This window comes from Coptis chinensis, chromosome 7 (genome assembly GCF_015680905.1).
Source record: "Coptis chinensis isolate HL-2020 chromosome 7, ASM1568090v1, whole genome shotgun sequence".
Lineage (NCBI taxonomy): Eukaryota > Viridiplantae > Streptophyta > Magnoliopsida > Ranunculales > Ranunculaceae > Coptis > Coptis chinensis.
Genome location: NC_141462.1, coordinates 3,555,860 through 3,577,695, shown reverse-complemented (window position 1 = coordinate 3,577,695; position 21,836 = coordinate 3,555,860). Strand labels below are relative to the sequence as shown.

Sequence of the window (21,836 nt, the reverse complement as noted above, 5' to 3'; positions counted from 1 at the left end):
GGAGTGTATCCAACCGACTACAATTTAATTACGGTACATCCCGTCCATTGGAAACGGTCCCTGAGCATCGTCACCCAAGGTCAAACAGACATTCATCTCATTCAAGAAGACGATCCGGATCTCGAAATACCAACAACACTAGGCGATAAAGTGGTCATAACATGACAAGATCATTGAATGTTGATCATAGCGTATCAGAAAGGTGGACAACATCCACCATAAGACGAAATGCTGAACGCCAAAATCAGGACCTCAGAGACGAATTCCAACATGACCTTAGACATGGCTTGAATGCGACAAACCGATCTGAGACAGGTTAATGGCGGTCAGCCCGAATATGGCCACACCAAAGAAATGGGTCCCCGGTTAAATGACCTAGCCCGTTTTATCGGCATAGGTCTCCATGACCCAAGGAACCGACCAAATATAGAAGCAAGCAACAACTGGGGGCGACAACACCGTGAGAGGCAACGTAGTGAAGTTACTCCTCAAGTCGTAAGTCTAGAAGCCACAGGTGCACCATTCACGGAATAACAAATCAAAGACATCATCAAGAAAATAATGACTAATGTGGGTGTCATCCTTTGAAGCCGCGATGGAAAGACCTTGCGGTAAATGAAGATGTCGCGTCGGAGATTTTCTCTAAAAATACAAAATGCAGAGCATCAGAAAGGATTCAAACAACCAGACCTTCCTACGTTCAACGAAGCAGGAGGAGACCCAAACGATCATGTTATGGAGTTTAAAAGTAGGGTAATTCTATGGCGCAAAGATGACCCCCTACTGTGCAAACTTTTTCCGTCCACGTTAAAAGGAGAAGCTCTACGTTGGCTTTCCGGCTTACCCACTCAATCTATCAGCGTCATTTCAGGAATTAGCAAACCGGTTCACAGATCGGTTTAAGCATAATTGGACCGCCCTAAGGATGTCAACATCTTGCTCAACACCAAGCAGCAAAAGGATGAAGCATTGGCAAAGTTAAGTAATTCGTTTCCGCCAAGTGCAAGAAGAGGTCACCGATGTCCACGGCGTAATGATCATTCATGCATTCAAGGAAGGAGTCCATTTCGATAAAAGCGGAATTTACAACTCCTTGTATGCGGGACCCCCACAATCAAAATCCGATTTGTTTGCACGAACAGGCCAGTTCATTAACGTGGAGGAAGATGTTAGATCAAAAGCCTCAAGAGACAAAGACTTCGGAGTAAAGACTCAAACGAAGGTAAAGGCAAACAGAAGCAAAACATATCGGAAGGACCACAACAGAAGTTAGAATACAACAAGGTTAACACAGTTCGTGAGGAAATGAAGCTCACTCCATTAAATGCCAAGTACAATGTGATATATGAAAAGATCAAGGGGCGCAACTTACTTTTTCCACCACTACCCTTGCCTGAAAACACTAAGTTCTACGTGACAAAAATCTTTGGTGTCACTTCCACAATGATTTCGGCCATGAAACAGGAGAGTGCAGATCCCTCAAGGGAAAAATACAGAGGCTAGTCGACAAGGGACAATTAGATGAGTTTGTGCTTTCAAAAACGGTGAAACAAAATGTAGCAATGACTAGCCACAATGTCATACTAGCTGGTCATGCCAAAATCAATGATGTTTCACGAACAAGGCAAAAGTGTGAACAACGAGCAAAGTTTGGTTTCTTACGGGAATTTTATCACGTCAATAACATTGATTTTGTTGAAGGAATTCGTTCATAAACCACAGAGCTTGGTCCCCTATGTTTTAGTGATAGAGATCTAATTGGCGTCCATCATCCTCATTATGATGCTGTCGTCATTTCAGCTTTCGTTGGATTATGGCGAGTTCAGCGCATCATGATAGATACTGGAAGCTCTGTCAGCGTCATTTTTGCAGGTTGCTACAAGAACATGCAGCTGTCAGAAAATTTAATTACTACAGAAAGTACTCCAATCATTGGGTTTGACGGAACCGCAACAACTCCAGTAGGAAGAGTCTCTCTACCAGTCACGCTCATGGACAAGTCTATTGACATTGAATTCCTCCTGATGAATTGCAAGTCCCCGTACAATGCAATCCTAGGAAGAGACTGGCTCCACAGCATGGGCGCAGTAGTCTCTACCTTTCACCAGGCAGTAAAATTCCCATCTCTCGACAAAATTTGTAAGGTCGCGGTGACGGATGGCTTCCCATAGCTGTCCGAAAGTCTTGGATGAATATCGTCGGTCCGGATATGCGGGGAAATACAATTCTCGATGAATTGCAAAGCGATTGTCTAAATCGAGTTAGCCACGCCGCGGTATTTATCTTCGCTAGTTCACAAAATGAAGGACCGCCGACTATCGACCGCCTCTTAGATGTTCAAATTGGGAATTTAGGCGGACAAACAACTTTCATTTCGGCAGAGCCCGGCGGAAAATGAACAAAAAGAAATGGTAGCACTCCTCGGAAAAACAAAAAGATCTTTGCTTGGTCGATCGGCGGATGCGGGGATCGACCCGAAGTTGCATGCCACACACTTGACATGGATCCTACCATCAAGCCAATTCGGTGAGAAGCCTAAAGCATGGCCCCGATAGAAAACTCAAAGTCGAGAGGAAATTGATCGGTTACTCTCAACTCAGTTCATCTGACCCGGTTTCATATCGCGGTGGTTGTCTAACGTGGTTGCGAGGCCCAAGAAAGATGGTAAAATGAGAGTGTGCATTGATTTCACGAACCTTAACAAAGCTTGCCCGATTCATCCCTACCCTCTTCCACGAATATCGAATTGGTAGATGCCACGCGGCTACCCACGCTTATCATTTATGGATGCATATTAGGGATACCACAGATCCCGCGCTTAGTTGTTAAAGACCAAGAAGCAACTGCATTCATCACTGACCAAGGGATTTTTTGTTACCAAGTTATGCCTTTCGGTTTAAAAAACGCAGGGGCTACGTAGCAAAGGATGATCAACACCATATTCGGAGATATGTTGGGCAAGACAATGGAAGCTTACATTGATGACATGGTTGTAAAATCCAACACGATTGGCGATCACATCTCGACTTACAATCGGTTTTTTGAAATTGGCCGAATTCAACATGCGGCTAAATCCTTTGAAATGTGCTTTTGGTTGGACCGATATCGGGGAAAATTTCTAGGGTATTTGATGACTCGTCGAGGCATCGAAGCTAACCCAAGAACAGATCCGATCCATTCAATCCATGCCCTCTCAAAAACAAAAAGGAGATTCAACAACTTCACAGGGGCGTTTAGCGCCACTAAATCGTTTCATCTCTAAATACTCGACCGGTGTCATCCTTTCTTTCAGACTTTAAAAGACTTCGGCAAAGTGGAATGATGATTGTGAAAATGCCTTTCAATCAATTAAGAACTACCTTGTCGCACCACCAATCTTGGCGGCCCATTTCTGGGGCAACTTTGTTGGAGCTTACTTGGCCGCTACAGATACTGCAGTAAGTGCAGTCCTGTTCATCGATGGAGAAGACGGTCGTCCAATCTTCTTCATTAGTAAAACACTAACGGGGGCGGAAAGCAGATATTCGAGAATTGAAAAAATTGATCTAGCCTTGGTTCATGCTGCCAGATGCCTCAAGCCATATTTCCAAGGAAAGGCGATCAAAGTATACACGGAATATCCTCTACGCAAAGTTTTCCGAAGTGCCCAAGAATCAAGTAGACTCGCGGAATGGGACATCTACTTAAGTGCTTATAGCATCCATTTTGAACCTCGTGTTTCAGAAAAGGGTCATGCACTTGCATCCCTAATGGCAGATTTCCCTATCGACGATTTTGTCCCCGAAGTCAACCAAGACAGCAGTATCTATAGCGAAACGGCTATAGTTGGGGGCGAGGAAGCCCTGCCAAAGCATACGGACCCTTCATCCGATTTATGGATTGTTTACACAGATGGCTCACACAACAAATCCGGCTCTGGATTAGGATGTGTTTTTATCAAGCCAGATAAATCAACCATGGAGCGCTCAGTTCGTTTTGGGTTCAAGGCCTCCAATAATGTAGCAGAATATGAAGTTGTCATGTATGCCTTAATCGCCTGACTTTGGACTTAGGAGTTCGAAAATTACAAATTTTCACTGACTCACGGTTGGTGGCAGGGCAATTCTCCGGCTCTTTTGAAGCCCGAGACGATAAAATGGCAGCATACCTAGACTTAATTCACAGACTTGCTCACCAGTTTGAAACCATCCAGATTATACAAAGGCCTAGGAATGATGTTCGACATGCAGACGCCTTAGCATATCTATCCGCAGCAGTAGACATTGATAGACCAAGACAAGTTAACGTTGATTTCCAGCAAGACCCGAGCATTGACTTGTCCTTAGAACAACTCGCAGACATCTACATCAACGCATGTTGCTTTTTCTATATGGATAGGGAACATCTACCATCGGACATTAATGTTGTCAATACGAGGAAAAGGAAGTATGATATTCCCCTACAAGACAAGCCCAGTGAAGACGTTTCCCAGAAAGATAGAAACAAGACTCTTCAAGAAAATGATGCAGACTCCAGCCCTATACCTGAAAGTAACGATCAAGGTGACAACGAAATTGCAGAAGAGCCCAACAACTTCACTTACCCAAATGTCGGGGCAGACATCGACGATTGGCGCACACCGATCATTGCATTTCTACGCAATGGCATAGTCCGCCGGAACCAAGATCGCAGATAACGTCAAAAGAGACTCATGGAAGTTTATACTCGTATCTTCATCCACGGGAACTCGCAATTGTGCGGGGAAAGGTAATTCATTGTCTCTATATTTGAGGTGTCTCACAACACGGGGAAGGAACAGCCGTGCTACAAGAAATCCATGCGAGGGATATGCGGAAATCATTGAATTGGTCGAAGTTTGGCTCATAAGGCAATGACGCAAGGATATTGGTGGCCTCATATGCAATTGGATGCGAAAAACATTTCCCAGACATGTATTCCTTGTCAGAAACACTATCATTTGGGTACTCTTCCAGCCACTGAGCTACACCCGATTTTCTCACCATGGCCATTTGCAAAATGGGGTTTAGACATCATTGGGCCCCTACCTAGAGCTCCGAGGGAATGTTCGCTTTCTCATAGCTTCTGATTACTTTACCAAGTGGGCAGAAGTACAACCTTTGGTGCACATACAAGCTTCGGACGTCAAACGGTTCCTATGGAAGGATATAATTTGCCGATTTGGTATCCCCGTTGAGTTAATATCAGACAATGGAAAGCAATTTGATGCAGAAGAAATACACAGGCTTTGTGCTAGTCTCCATATTCAGCACAACTTTTCTGCACCCTATCACCCCCAAGCAAATGGGCAGGCCGAAGCGACAAATAAATCCATCTTAGCAATCCTCAAACGTCGACTCGAACAGGCTAAAGGCAAGTGGACAAGGGAGCTACCAGCCGTTCTATGGGCGTATAGAACAACTCCAAAGCTCTCGACAGGAATGTCACCATTTAACTTTGGTATGGAGCGGCGGTATTACCCACGGAAATTTTTTCGAGACGGCGACCGACCGCTGCCTTTAAATGATGGCCATAATGGCGAATTAGTAGCTCATTCAAAGGCCAATCTAGATGAAGTCTTGGCGAGGAAAGTATTGCTCGTCTCCTCCATTACCAAGCTGCAATGAAGAAGCAATATGACAAGAAGCCCGGCTTTGAAAGTTTTTCATCCGGCGATCGGTCTTGTGTAGACAATCAAAGATCATCGGGGGAAGCTAGGCTTAAAACTGGGAAGGACCTCTTATCATTGACCGTATTGCCTCTAAGGGCGATATTTCCTTCAAGACAATTTGGGGAACCCTCTCCCGAAACCATGGAATGCGCTCCATCTTAGGCGTTTTATCGTTAAATTGGTTTCCCATTAGTACAAATTGGTAGCTTGGTGGTGACTCCTTAGTGTTTGTCCATGGGGAGACGGACTAGCTATGTTGTTTCAAATTTTGAAATCATCAATAAAATTTCATTCTTCCATATTTGACTTCCATTCAGCCAAGACACGACATACGGTGTATATAAATTCCTCAAAAGCAATGTACGAAGAAAGCACTCTAGTTCGATCCACCACCACCTTAGTTTAGGTGAGGTTGGTATTTCACCTACACAAATTCAAAGTCGTGGAGTTTGCGTTTGCAAAACCTTACTCCACGATCAAAAGTCATGGAGTTTGCGTTTGCAAAACCTTACTCCCGCATCAAAAGTCGTGGAGTTTGCGTTTTGCAAAACCTTACTCCACGCATCAAAAGTCGTGGAGTTTGCGTTTGCAAAACCTTACTCCACGCATCAAAAAGTCGTGGAGTTTGCGCGTTTGCAAAATCTTACTCCACGCATCAAAAATTAAATGGAGTTGGCGTTTGCAAAACCTTACTCCACGCATCAAAAAGTCGTGGAATTGGCGTTTTGCAAAACCTTACTCCCGCATCAAAAAGTCGTGGAGTTTGTGTTTGCAAAACCTTACTCCACGCATCACAAAGTCGTGGAGTTTGCGTCTACAACACCTTACTCCACGCCTCAAGAAGTCACGGGACTTGCATATGCAATATCTTGACCCACGCACCAGAAAATCGTGGGGTTAGCATTTACAATACCTTACCCCTCTCATCACAAATCACATAGCAATCAAGCGGGAATGACTATATAAATGCAAACCCGGTTTATCGGTGTCTATCGACAAAATGAATTAAATTTCTGTTTCCCAAATTTTACATTATCACTTAGGTGTTCTTCATTATAAAAGAGGTTGTGCACGCTTCGACACTTAATTCAAAGCATTCTAAGTTAAGTACCTTAACTAAGTTATTCGCATGGCATCGCAGAAATTGTGATCACTAATTGTTTCATTCTTTTATAGTAATATGATGTCTATTCTTAACCGCGAAGGAGCTAATTCCATCCGGCAAAGAGGGGGGTGTATGTACCATCGTACTTGTACCTACTGAGCGACCATCATGGGGTACCACTATAAGAGCAGCCCACTAATGAGGCGGGTTTGCTTACCCGCCATCGTGGCGATCCCGCTTGTCTACTAATGTGGTATTCGGGCATGCCTTCTATTGGAGCAATGACACGCCCACTAATATGACACTCAAGTTATATATAGCAGGTGTCGGAGATATGTCAAGGGATTTTGTCCATATGAAGCTTTTGGAAAGATTTTATACAAAGAGGGAAATATCTCGTCAAATAAGAAAGGGGTATTTTTAGCAATGAGATTCCTATAAATACTCAATAATCATTTCAAACAAAGAACTACGTGCATTTTTTAGACTTGATTTCAGAGAACAATTTGGATACGTAGGCCACCATTGGTGGTACAGTCTCTTTCACTCTCTTTCCACCTCTCCAACAAGATCATTAGTGTGTTTGTGTGAGTTCTCACCCAAACACGACTAGATGGAGATAAATAGTACAAATATTTGTACAGCAAATGGAATCCAAAATGGTCGGTATCTTCACGGTGCCATATGCAATGTAGCTTAAATTATTCTGAACACATAGTAGCCAGATAAATAATAAAAGATGTAAGTGACTTTTAGCTTAGTTGGTAAAACCTTTAGATTGATGATACCAGAGGTCCGAACCCCATAAACACAATTGAGTTACTGATCTCTTTAAAAACAGGCTTGCCCACACATTTGCAGGTGCCGACTAGCAAAATCGATAAAACCTTTGGGTGATGATACCAGAGGCCTGAGCTCGAACCCCGCCAGCATCAAAGAGTTACTGATGCTTGCCAATCAAAAAAAAAAAAAAAACTCTAGGAGTCTAGCACTAACCACAAAAGAAATACATATATATGCATCCAAGCTCAAAAAAAACACAACGCATTCTTGGAATAGGCTTCAAAGTTATTAATCAAGATCAAGCCAAGGTATATTTGCTAATTTGCCAACCTAGAAAAGTCCCTAGAGATAGAGCCATCAGCCATAGAGGCAAAATTCCAAGAAAAACATTTTGTTTGAATTTTGAACCTCAGAAGGTATTTACCGATATTATTTTCTCAGTAAAATTTCAGAAAATATCAACGGTTTATTCTACAATATATAGGCATTCCTGAAAAAATTGCAACTTCACAACAGTTAGTGAGTTGACTCGGTATGGACTCAACTGGTTTAAGAACACTGAACTCAATCTTCTTCCCACTCCATCACCATCTCTCTTCCAAAGCTTCTCTACTTTGCCCATTTCTATTACCTCAAATCAATAACAAAACGAATAAGCAGCAAAAAAGTTACCATCTTTGTAATAAACTTTCTTTTTGCTCTTCTGCAACTTCATTGCCCACTCCACAACAATACTCTTCAAGTAGAAGTGAAAAGGGTATAGTGCATTCATTGCCTCATGGAGTTGGTGAAGCTGTTAATGGAGCTTCTTCACATAACAAACTTCTTCAAGTTGTTTTATTTTCTCCACAGGTATGTACATTTTTTACCCTTTTAAGATTAAGCACTTTTAATCTTCAAGAGTTATTATTTATGAATAAATATAGTTATAAGCACATTTTTGTGAGAGATATATTGGAACCTAAATGCTGCTTTAAGCGCCCGGTTTAATTTGATACAAGAAAGTTTAAAGGATTAGAATTTAACAAGATTTTGCAGTAATGGAATTTAGGACCAAACATAGTCCACATCACTTTTATAAGCGATGCCCGAAATTGCTTTACAGACAGCGAGTTTAATTAAAATGCTCACAGGCAATTGTGAGCGGTTCGGATACAATGTGAACTTATCATCCAGAAGTACATTCCTTGAGTGTGTATAATGAGAATTGGGATTGCATTCTGTCCAACCACTCACAAGTCACAATAGCCTCCACTCGCATTTTGGGCAAATTTCTTTGGACAAATAATATTCAGGAGTATACAAGTTGAGTGTGGGGAGAAGAATATAGAGCGAGGATTTTCTTTTGGTGGAAATCGAATGATGTCATTGAAAGTTATGAGAAATCCTCTGTTTATGTAAATCCTTGAGTCTAATATAGTAGTAATGTCTCGAGAAAACTGGGTACTTGGAACAAAGTTTTACTTCTACTTATTAGCCACAGTTCAAACTTCGGAGTAAACTCATATGCCACAATTCTGTTCCTTATAAACAAGGCATCCTAGTGAAGAAGATATATGATGTTGCATACCTTTTCTAACAACAAGCATATGTTTTAGGCCCATGAACCGTAAACATTAGTAACTGGGAAACTGACTTGAATTAAATGTTTAACTCGCTGCTACTGACATGTCCAGTATTGCAGATTCCTGGAAACACTGGATGCATAGCCAGAACATGTGCAGCGTCATCAGTTGGACTGCACCTTGTTGAGGTTGGTACTACTTAGCCAGAAAATAGATGCTTGTTTTCATTCTATTGGATTGAAGACATGAAGGATCAGAGTGCTCTCTTGGTAATACTTGAGTGTGATTCAGTCTTTTATAGTATATACTAGCACATTTGGAAGTCTAATGTAGTGGGTGTCTCATTTTTCAGCCTTTAGGCTATAAGGTGGATGATTCAAAACTAAAGCGGGCAGGATTGGACTACTGGCCGTATCCACTAAATTTTCTTACCATATATGCTAGTTAGCATTTTGTGCTTAGCATTTCTCAATTGAAGTATATGCGACAAAATGTACAACAATTTTTTGTTCTGTTGTTTGTGCTTGATTATGTGATTCAGCAATACAAATTCTTATGTATCTTTGCAATACTTGACAAAATGAGTTAGATATGTTGTTGTCAAAATTCACAACTCATGGTCAGACTTCATAGACTACTTCAGGCAACAGGTACGATTCTGTATGTCTCTCTGTTGGTGTGCCTGCACTTGTTATAGCATATTTAGGTTTTATATTCTTATTTCATCACTTTTACTGCAGGAGGGCGAAAAACGGTTGCTGGCATTTACCAAGAGAGCAGCATCAATTCATTCTGTGAGTATCATCCTTTTGAACAATCGTATTATGAACTGTGAGTGGGATAATTGTTGACGGGATATCGACTTAGGGAGGTGTAACCTACCCTATTCAGATTTAAGTTGTTATCTAGCAGCACCACAGCTCATAAATAAAACATCGAGAGTGATAAGGGTTGAGCTTCTTAACTAATATCCAGACCAATACACTTCAAATTTACAAAATATCTTCTCATCACAGGACTTCTCTTACAGGCGAGGCGACTGGCTTGTATTTGGTTCGGAAACTTCTGGCCTACCACCTGAAGTTTTGTTTGACTGCAAAACAGAAGGTTCTGGTGGTGCCGCTCTTCGGATTCCTATGGTTGAAACTTATGTTAGATGTTTGAACCTCTCTGTGAGTGTTGGCATTGCTCTGTATGAAGCTTCCCGACAACTTAACTATGAACAGCTTCAATACACATCAGACACCGAGACATGTATTGATAGCCAAATACCATTAATAACTGAAGATATTTTTGCCTAATTTGGGAGCTTAATTTTGTCTCTTTTCCCTTCATTTGTTTAGCAAGGAACAAGATCTATTTCATGATTTTTTTGTATCAGTCCATAAATTTCATATAATCCACAAAGGTGGAGAGAAACCAGGAAAACGCAAATAAATTAAAAGTCAAACGTTCCTACACAGTGACCAACGTCCAACTAATTGTCAGTAAGCTGCATCTTTACCGTTGTTTAAGTAGTTAAAACAGGGATCTTGTCCAGGGCAATCTATAGCATTGAGAGAAGGTCCAATGGAGGGCTGCTAAACCCCTTGCCACATAGGATTTTTACCTTGTCTAGCCAAATATGGCAAACCAAAACTTGAATTTCATTCCAATCGCTCTTATTGTGTTTTGAAGTGCTAGATGATACGAACAACACACTTTCTACCGTCCGGCCATTAGTTTATAACTCAAGTAAAAAAAAAATTTAGACAGGCAACACAATTTCTAATTTAGGAGCTTTCTAGTAGCTCCATTGGAATGACTTTTTGGTGTTTGAAGTGCTATATGGCTTTTAGCAGCCCATATAGTACCCTATTGGACTTGTTCTGAGAGAAGAAAGTGTTACTTGAAGAGAGCACGCATAATCCCAAAAGTATGCAGGTCTATTAACTTGCAGATGCACAAGTTCAACTTGCATACTAATGGTCCTGACAAGGTGGTGGGATTCAGTAGGCGGATAATATGGCTCAAAATGCAGACCCCCCGTCGCCAACTACAGCTCATCACCACAGTTTAACAAGACATTTGAGTCTACTATCTCCTTCTAGCTTCTTCACCTCTCTTCTGGTGCATACAGGAATTCAGACTGCCATTGGTTTAGATTTCCCAAAGCAACTAATTCCTCCAAAATCAACTGCGTCAAATTTATATTTGAAGTTTCTGATGTTTCTCAAGTCCAAAGATATGGAACGCCAAATTATGTCTCATTGTCTCCTGGCCTAACGTCTATTCTAATTTCAAATACACACAAAAAAAACACGGTTAACCCAAGTTGACTTCTGAAGAGCTTTCAATCATACCATTCAAAAGACCAGCTGAAGAATTTTAAATTCTCCTATACCCAAAGAACTTGCAGTCTTGCAGAGTCAGTTGGGATGCTCATTGCTCAAGTTATATCATTTGAAGATCGGAAACTATTCTCAACCTCCAAGCATGATAAAATTTATTACCAAACCCTTACATTAATTGCTCTTATGTCACAAGTTAAAACACTACAAAAACCAAATGAAAACACTACAAAAACCAAGATCTTCCGCTAATATTGATCCCGCCATCAAAACATGCAAAACTGAGATCTTAAGATACAAAATACATCTCCTACTTCTAAGCTTTACTGTCAGATTAGAACTGGATGCTTAAGCTGGAGGTCGAGACAACCACCATGCTAGAGTTCAATCTGCATTTGCATCTGGAAACAGGAATACTGAGGAACTCATATTGCTTACCTTGACTCCATCAAACAACCAGAGCCATCGATTGACAAAGCTAAAAGAGAACTCCTTCCACTGCATTGGACCTATTCTGCCGAGCAAAATCAGCTGAAACATAGGCACAAAAGATAAACAGGAAACCTAAACAAGAAGGTTCAATGAAATCCTACGCGCTCAAGATTCTCCAAAACAGTTTTCATCCTTGGCCGCATTTCTGGTACTATCTCTGTGCAATTGAGTGCAATATGGAACACTTCAAGAACTTGTTTCTTTGCATGAACTTCATGCATAAGTGCAGGATCTATAATCTCTGAAAGAGGACATTCCTCTCGAAATGCCTTCCTCACATAACACTCCAACTCTTTATAGTCTTTCTCTGGTCCTGCTTGTGGTAGGCGACCAGTCAGAAGCTCCAAGACTACTATACCGAAAGAGTAGACATCACACTTCTGAGTAAGTTTGTTTCGAGATAGTCGCGCCTCTGGAGCCAAATAACTGAGACATGGCGGTGACGCATCTGAACCAATTCCCAGAGATAAGACAGTTTGAATAGAGCTCTGTTTTTTGGAAGCGAAGTCAGTTGATTTGTTGGTGCAGGAGATGAGACGAGTGAGGCCAAAACCGGAGATAAATGGTTGAAGATCGTCATCAAGAAGGATTTTGGAGGACTTAATGTTACCATGGACATATTTGCGGGGGCAGCATTCGTGAATGTACAAAAGACCTCTAGCTGTGCCTTGTGCAATTCTCAACCGAACGGCCCACGATAAAGGCGGTAAAGAATTTGAAGGCCCTCCTGTAATGTGCAAAATGAGCAGAGGGGATCAACTATTAAAAAATAAATTAATAAATAAAAATAAAAAAAGTTAATGTAAAATGCATGAATTTTGCTAATGCAGCCTCTGATTTCAAGTTATTTGCATTTATATTGCATAAAAAATCATTTCAAGTTACTATACAAGCCGGGAATGCAGCCTCTGATTTCCATTGAGAAACTATATAATTACTTGTGCAACTGATAAAAAGGACTTTCCAACAACCTATCGATCTAGTGAGAGGGTTTCGATCCAGTAAATAATTGTAGAGAACATCTACATAACTACCTAGCTGCTAATCTAACTAATTTCACACATACTACCAAAGCAAAAAAATAGGCCCTTCCTCACATCAGGCTATTTCTGCGTCAATATAAATGTGCCTCATGCTGATTTAAGGAACTTGCACTAGCAAAATAAATATTCATATGCATACAGTTTAGGCATTCATATATTTGACAGTTTAGGCACTCAATATTCATATGCATACAGTGGTGAACATGAAAGATAGGTGTTGGAATCCCGAAGTGGCATCCACTAGTTCGGAAATTCGTGGCAATGGATATGGATGAATCGGACAAGCTTCGTTAAGGTTTGTAAAGTCAATACAAATTCTGATTTGTCCGTTCTTTTTTGGCACTGCGACGACATTAGCAAGCCATTTTGGGTAAGTAACTCGTCGGATAAAGTTAACCACAAGTAGCTTATCAATCTCCTCTTTAACTTTGAGCTTCCGATCAGGTGTCATTCTTCTTGGTTTTTGGCAAACTGGCCTGAAACTTGGATCAATGTCAAGTTTATGACAGCAAATGTAAGGGTCTATTCCGGCATTTCCTCAATTTTCCGTTTAAGATACGCTTTATTTCATTTGTAAAAGGGAAACCAACTTTTTGTTCTACGCCGAAAGTTCACGGAAATAAAAGTGGTTTCTTTGGCTGAATCTCCTACTTGCACTTCCAAAAGTCGATCCATCAGAGGGCGCCCTTGCACATGAGCCTCAATATTATAGATGGAAGGCACCGTTTTGGCAATCAGAATGGCAGGGGGCACTTGCAAGGATCGATTACCTCGAACTTCAGATTTTTATAATCATCCATTGCTTTGTCATGGCGGGCATGGGCAGATACCGGTCACTACTTAACCTTGCAAATATGCCCGGAGAATGGGAACTTGACACACCGATGAAATGTGGAGACTCTGACCCCCATGGAATGTATCCAATCTACGCCCCAAAATTGCGTTATAGTGGGAACGACAGTCCATCAATAAGAAATTGAGCTCAACTTCTTTGTTCATTAATTTGATTGGTAAGGTAATTCTTCCAACCGCCGAAGATGTTGTCCCATCAAAACCGATGATAGGATTGTCTTCACCGATGATCATACCCTCGCGAAGTTGCATCCGAGAATAACATCCACCGAAAATGACGGAGGTGGCCCCCGTGTCGATCATTACCCGTTGAACACGAGAAGCACCTATAGACACAGAAATTATAACTGCGTCATAGTGAGGGTGATATACACCAAGGAGATCATCATCAGTGAATCGGAAGGGCTCTTCTTCAGAAGTTTCGGTCTGGATTCCTTTGACAAAATCGGCTTTGTTGATACGGTTAAACTCACCAAGATAACTAACTTTCAAACGCTTTTGATTCTTACTCTGACTTTTGGAAAGAGACTCAACATGAGAATGGGAAACATTAATGACATGCTCATAAGTTGCACCAACTGCCTGTTGAGAGTTTTTAGTAAGATATTCATTTAAAAGTCCTTTCTCCACTAATTTCTGAATCCGACCCCGGAGAGAGCGACAAAGTTCTGTCTCATGGCCATAATCATTATGGAATTTACACCGCAAGGCTTTGTCCCTTGTCCCTTTGGTATCTTCTGAAAGTGGATAAGGCGGGGAAAGAAGATTCCCACTTTTCAACTTTTCATATATAACAGAGTACTTGACATTGAGCGGGCTCAGTTTTAGCTCAGGTAGAGTCTTTCCATCACGATTGAAACTAACTTGCTTCTGATTGTCATTCTTTCCATAGTAACAAAAGTACATAACTTTTCGTCACGTTGTTGCTTGATGTTCAAAAGTGAGTCGACATCCTTTGGCGTCTTGCAATTATGGCAGAAACGATTAACAAACTGATTTTCTAGTTCATTGAATTTGTGAATTGATCTTGAAGGCAATTCACTAAACCAGCGTAATGCTTCTCCCTTTAGAGTTGATGGAAAGAGTTTACATATGAGCGGGTCATCTCCACCCCATAACACCAACTTATTTTTGAACGATAGAACATGCAAGCCAGGATCTCCTTCCGACTCATCATAAAGTTCAAAATCGGGTTGTTTGAAGTCGGGATGGTGGTAAGCTTCTTGAATGTCGATCGAAAACTTATCAAGTACGCCATCATTGACTGTTAAGTTTTTCATTATTACATCCCTTGACTCTCTATCGTTAAGTTCTTTTGCAATCAACTCTTTCAGCTGTTGTTCTGTTAGAGTTAAAGTATTGGCTCGAACAACCGGACGCCCCCGGTCGTGCCCATGTGGAGAAGGATACCTTCCATTATCTCTTATTGGAGTTAGAGATCTTTGGCGGTAGGCATGATCAGCTCCGACCGGTGATTGTCTTTGTCTATCCCCGTGAACCGCCAATTTGTCTAGGCGGTAGTCACCTTTGGCGGGTGGTCGGAATAATTATACCACTTCTCCATGTTTTGTTGCTCGTGCGGGATGCCTTCCTTCGGTCATGTCGGACATATCTCGGACGGTCGGTCTTTTCCTGAAATTGCTTCTCGAGGTAAATCTTCCCTTTGAGATCGGACATGTCTAGAGTAGTAGTTATCCCCGCCAATCCGATTCTCCCCATAAGTACGGGTAATAGGGTCATTACTCTTAGAGCGTGCAATGGTTGATTGTGTTTGAGAAATAACACGCTTCGAGGGCGATGAAGTGGTTCTTCAAGACGGTCCCATACACTAGAATGGCCTGGCCCCTTCGTGGTCGCCTTTGATGTTGTTGAATTTGTAAAGATCGTCCACCGCCTTTGCCTCTTTGCCGCCTTCCTTCTCAAGTTCCTATTAAAATTTTGACTCGTCAGAACTCACGCCAACCGTATTAGGGGTGGATTGGCTGTTACTATCACCTTTTCCGTTAGTTGGTGTGAGAGTAATGTCCACGTCCATATCCATGTCAACTGAAGGATCGACATGGATGACGGCGGACCGCATGGAGGATTCTTGACTTGTCGGTTTTCTTGTTACCAAAGGCTGTTAGGGTTGGTGCCGGCGGTTGTACTGCCTTTTGCGGTGGCGGTGGCGGAGGCGGTGGCGGTTGCGTTGCTACAGTTGGATGTTACGAATTGATCCTACCACTAGGAGCAACTTGATTGTTCAACGGTTCTTGCATTGGCCGATTTGAATTTCGAGGGTTGCGAGTATTATTAGCAGGAGGAATATGTCGACTATTTGGTCTGCTTCTTGTGCTTACCATCTTGATTATTTCACGTGATAATGAATTCTAAATTCCCCACAGACGGCGCCAATTATGTTTCGGCAGTAAACTGCTTCAACACAACGAGAGCAATGGCAAAGAACGCACTAAGAAACAGAGGAATTTGATGTTGAGGGAGATGAAACTGAACCAAATAATGGCTGCCTACGTACCCAAGATCTATTCTCTAGGGATCAAGTTTCAACGTAGTTCCTTATGAAAAATAGTTTGGTATTTATAGAGGTAGAGTAGAGAGTCCTTGTAGCTCAAGTAATCTTGTAGCTTGAGTAATTATGATAGACTATAACTCTCATCTGATAATTATCTCTTTGATAAGAAATGAATCTGGACATAAATCAATGTACATTAGTGGCAAGCCATGTGGCTAAGGTTCAGCCTTAGACACATGAGTTAATGGGCCTGTACATTGATCCATGATATTACGAATTGGGCTTTAGCCCTATTGATTAAATGAATAAAATAGAGACCGTACCCCTACTAATGGACGTTTGCCACGTAGGTGGGGGTCGAAACAGTTACAATAGAAATTAATATTATTGTAGAAATATGCAGTAAGCTAAGGTGAATACGAGTCGTCGTCACTTACCAGTAGATGCCGCCATCCTAACTGTAAGATCTTGTCGCAGAACCAACATCCGTAGGTCTCGCTTCCCAACAAGTCTTCGAAGGACTACTCAGGTATGACCGTAGGAGATGTCATCACAATAACTACTCTCTAGAAGAGCTGCAAACAACCCTGGAACAACTCACAAAAAATCAAAAATTTCTGGGGCTATGAAGTTCGCAGGGTGCGCCAAAAAAATAGCCTTGGTAGGTGCAGGTCACGCCAGTCTAAATCGAAGTTCTGATGTTTTCAGTGCAAGGTGCGCTCAGTAATAGGGTGTGTTGGGCGCGGGGTGTGCTCTGTGTATGAAGAACAGGGTGCAGTGAAAAACAAGAGGAAAATTTTGAGGTTTAAGGTGAGAGATGAAAGTGAGATGTGTGGGTTTTGAGTGTAGAATGAAGGAAGTATATATAGGGTTTTATTTTCTAAAACGAATTAACAAGTTGCCAAAAAAAAATTAAGGCAATTGCCGGAAACAAAATATTTCCAAAACCTAAAACAGAAACAACCCATATACATTATTCTAAAACAAACCTAATATCTTTTAGATTGAATTTAGAATAGCAACTTCCTAACTCATTGAAATTTCATCCTACCATAATATCTGTTCTTAGCAATGCTAAAAAAAAACTAATACCACCCCCAAACAATTCGGGAAGGTAGGATTAACGCAAAAATCATCGCATGCGTAGAAAAAAAAAACAGATTAAATTAAATACGAAATTCAAATAACAATTAACTACCGAATTCAAATTTAACTACTGAATTTAACAACTTAACATCCAAACTAATAAAAACAATAAAAACAACATCAAAACAACAAATTTCCTAAATACCCATTTTGTCCCTATGCGTGCAAAATTAAAATTGAAATTCTCGACTCGTTACCGGTCCGATTTTTGCGAATGAGATATGAAAACGATCAGGAGAGAATTTCTAATCCAATTATCCATAAAACACTCTATTCTAACTGTGGTTGATATATAAAAAATTGGAAAACACCTCCAAGTGCGTGGATTACGTAAGTTATGCGAACAAATAAAATCTAAATTCATAAATAAAAGGAACTAGTGTTCATAACCTCCAAAGATTACAAACAGCCCCATTAAAAGCAGACAATAACCAGTAAAAGGACGACCATCAACATCTTGTCATTGGTGCATATAAAATAATCAAAATGAAGAGATTGTAAAATACCTTAATTTCACTTTCAGGGCTTTTAAGGAAACCCCATTGAACAGATTGATGCTCCAAGCACAAAAGGTTTAGGTTGAACAGCTTGAACTTATAAGAATTGAAGAAAAAAAAGAATGGAAAATAAAATTGGATTGAAATACGAAGACACAAACAGATGAGAGAAAACAGATCGAGCGAGAGCGTACATTGTCTCCATCCTTAGAGCTCTATAAAAGAAATGCCTTTTACACCAAAATCCAAGAACACCATTAAAAAAAAAAAAAAAAACTTATATCTACAAATAACATTAAAGAAATGAGAGGGTAGTGTACCTCTGTCCTTTAGAAAAGACTAGTCTTTCCTCTTCTTCGAGTGATAGATCAGGATGGTAAACATGGTTCGCCTCATTAAACCTAGGTTTCAGATTCGAGATTGAGAGAAGCGACATATAATCGAGTAGAAACTGCTCTATTTGGACTTAAATTTCTTTTGGCTTTTGTTTTATTTTCTTTTTTTCTCAGTAAAACATATTAAAAGTTGGGTCAAAAAAATAAATTGGGATATATACTAACAAAAAACTTAAGAAGTAATGGATATATCTGTAAGAAAACTGGTAACAGATATATCCATTAGAAATGAAAAACGTGGTCTGTTAGGAATTGACCATTCTGGTGTAGTGAGTGAACGAAGATGTCATTGGGCGATTTTCTCTGATCATACAAAATGCAAAACATCAAGACGGCTTCAAACAACCAGATCTTCCTAAGTTTGATGAAACAGGAGGTGACCTGAACGATCATGTCATGGAATTTAAAAGCAGACTAATTCTCTAGCGTGGAGATGACCCCCTCTTATACAAACTTTTTCCGTCGACATTAAAAGAAGAAGCTCTTCATTGGCTCTCCGGCCTGCTAGCTCGTTCTATCACATCATTCCAAGAATTAGCAAATCAGTTCACATACCGATTCAAGCATAATTGGACACGTCCTAAGGATGTCAACATCTTGCTAAATATTAAGCAACAAATAGACGAAACTCTGGCAAAGTTCGTAATTCGTTTCCGCCAAGTGCATGCAGAGGTTACTGATGTCCCTGACGTAATGATCGTTCATGCATTCAATGAAGGAATACATTTTGATAAAAATGGAATTTACAATTCCCTTGTATGGGACCACCCGCAATCCAAGTCTAATTTGTTTACACGAGCACAACAGTTCATTAACGTCGAAGAAGATGTTATAGCAAAAGCCTCAAGAGACAAAGATTATTTTTGAAGTAAAGATTCAAGCGATGGTAAAGCCAAACATAAACAAAACACTGCGGAAGGACAACAACAAAAATCAGACACAGTTCGTGAAGAAATGAAGTTCACTCCATTAAATGCCAAATATGCAGTAATATATGAGAAGATTAAAGGACGTAACTTACTTTTTCCTTCAATGCCCTTACCTGAAAACACTAAGTCTAGAAGTGACAAAAATCTTTGGTGTCACTTCCATAATGATTTCGGTCATGAAACTGAAGATTGCAGATCCCTCAGGGGAAAGATACAGAGGTTAGTTGAAAAAGGACAGTTAGACGAGTTTTTACTTCCAAAGACTATGAAGCAAAATTTAGCAATGACGGGTTACAATGTCATACTAGCTGGTCACACCAAAATTAATGACATTTCACAAACAAAGCAGAAGTATGAGCAACAAGCCAAGTTTGGCTTCTTATGTGAATTTTATAACGTAAATAACATTGATTTTGCAGAAGGAATTCGTTCAGAAACTACCAAACCCGGTCCCTTATGTTTTAGTGATAAAGACCTAATAGGCGTCCACCATCCTCATTATGATGCGTTCGTTATCTCTGCTTTCATTGGATTATGGCGAGTTCAGCGCATAATGATAAACACGGGGAGTTCTGTCAGCGTCATTTTTGCAGGTTGCTACAAGAACATGCAGCTTTCAGAGAATTTGGTGGTTGCAGAAAATAATCCAATAGGCAGTTTCGATGGAACAGCAACAACCCCAGTGGGAAGATTTTCTTTACTAGTCACACTCATGGACAAGATGGTAGACATTGAATTCCTTCTGATGAATTGCAAATCCCCTTACAATGCAATCTTAGGAAGGGATTGGCTCCACATTATGGGGGTAGTAGTCTCTACTTTTCATCAGGCAGTCAAATTCCCATCCCTCGGCAAAATTTGTAAGACACGGGGCAACCAAATGGCTTCCCACAGCTGCCACGAAAAGTTTTGGAGGAGTATCGTCAGTTTGATATGCGAGGAAATACAATTCTCAGCAATTCGCATGAGGTGTCTAAGTAAGAATCAGTACCACACAATATTTGTACTGCTAGTTCACTAAATGAAGGGCCGCAAACTATAGACCGCTTCTTAGAAGTGCAAATTGGGAATTCAAGCGACAAAATAACTTTCATATCGGCGGAACTGTCAGAAAGCGAACAAGCGGAGATGATTGTCCTCCTAAAAAAAAACAATACGATATTTGCTTGGTCAATAGAACAAATGCCTGGACTTAGCGCATATATTGCATGCCACACGCTTGACATTGATCCTACAATCAAGCCAGTGAGGCAGAAACCTAGGCGTATGACACCGGATAGAAAACTCAAGGTCAAAGAGGATATTGATCGTCTACTCTCAGTCAAACCTAAGAAAGATGGTAAAATGAGAGTGTGCATTGATTTCACGATCCTTAACAAGGCTTGCCCGATTCATCCCTACCCTCTTTCGCGGATATCAGAATGGGTAGATGCCACATCTAGCTACCCGCGGTTATCATTTAAGGATGTTTCTTCAGGATACCACCAGATTCCGCTATCTATTAAAAACCAAGAAGCAACTGCATTCATAGCTGATTAGGAAATTTTCTGTTACCAGGTCATGCCTTTAGTTTAAAAAACATGGGTGCCACTTATCAGAGGATGATCAACACCATATTTGGAGATATGTTAGGCAAGATAATGGAGGCGTACATTGATGACATGATTGTAAAATCCAAGCATAAAGGAGATCACATCTCTGGCTTACAATCAGTTTTTGACAAAATTGAAGAATTCAACATACGACTCAATCCTTCGAAATCGCTTTCGGGCTAATCTCCAGAAATTTTTTGGGGTATTTGATGACTCGTCGAGGCATCAAAGCTAACCCATAGCAGATCCGATCCATTCAAGCCATGTCAGCACCAAAAACAAAAAAGGAGATTCAACAGCTCACCGGACGCTTAGCAACTCTCAACCGGTTCATCTCTAAGTACTTGGATAGATGTCGTCCTTCCTTTCAGACTTTAAAGGACTCAGCAGGGTGAAATGATGACTGTGAAAATGCCTTCCAATCCATCAAGAAATACTTAGTCTCGCCACCAATGTTGGCCAGCCCAGCCACACTGCAACCTATCGGAGTTTACTTGGCCGCTACAAACACTGCAGTTAGTGCAGTATTGTTCATCGATGGAGAAGACGGTCGTCCAATCTTCTTCATTAGCAAGACCCTAACAGGGGTGGAAACTAGATATACGAGAGTTGAAAAAATTGCTCTAGCATTGGTTCATGCTGCCAGACGCCTCAAACCATACTTCCAAGGAAGATTGGTCAAGGTATACACTAAATACCCACTTCGCAAAGTTTTCCGAAGTGCTCAGGAATCAAGCAGACTGGCTAAATGGGACATCTATTTAAGCGCTTACAGCATTGTCTTTGAACCAGACAATTAGTAGTTTGGGCCAACAGTTCCTTAGAACTGGTTCTTAAAGTAATTTTCTTTTGTTTTTTCAGATTATCACTAATCAATAAAATGCATTATTCCACATTTCTTTATTTTCATTCAGTTAGTTAGTCAAA

General features: G+C 40.7%; 2 protein-coding genes across 2 annotated transcripts in view; one reads left to right on the top strand and one right to left on the bottom strand.

Annotated features, from left to right (window-relative positions):
• The first annotated feature begins 8,055 nt into the window (after positions 1–8,055).
• Positions 8,056–10,455, top strand: LOC147485288 (uncharacterized). The gene is made up of 6 exons (XM_086571770.1): positions 8,056–8,408; positions 9,241–9,309; positions 9,474–9,532; positions 9,711–9,771; positions 9,862–9,915; positions 10,138–10,455. The coding sequence occupies exons 1-6, from the start codon at positions 8,091–8,093 to the stop codon at positions 10,420–10,422; spliced, it is 846 nt and encodes a 281-aa protein (XP_086427896.1). The 5' UTR covers positions 8,056–8,090; the 3' UTR covers positions 10,423–10,455.
• A 1,574-nt stretch (positions 10,456–12,029) lies between these two features.
• The window catches only part of LOC147485287 (putative inactive leucine-rich repeat receptor-like protein kinase At1g66830), a 15,139-nt gene continuing 5,332 nt past the window's right edge, over positions 12,030–21,836 (bottom strand). The window contains exon 2 of the mRNA XM_086573506.1: positions 12,030–12,670. Within this exon, the coding sequence (XP_086429632.1) occupies positions 12,030–12,670 (641 nt within the window). The remainder of the gene's footprint in view (positions 12,671–21,836) is intronic.

Excerpts from the sequence above, each read along its gene's own strand:
- LOC147485288 (XM_086571770.1), top strand. The coding sequence starts at position 8,091 with ATGGACTCAACTGGTTTAAGAACACTGAACTCAATCTTCTTCCCACTC. Across the intron at positions 8,409-9,240 it reads TTGTTTTATTTTCTCCACAG|ATTCCTGGAAACACTGGATG; the intron begins GTATGTACATTT and ends CCAGTATTGCAG. Across the intron at positions 9,533-9,710 it reads GCAGGATTGGACTACTGGCC|ATATGTTGTTGTCAAAATTC; the intron begins GTATCCACTAAA and ends AAAATGAGTTAG.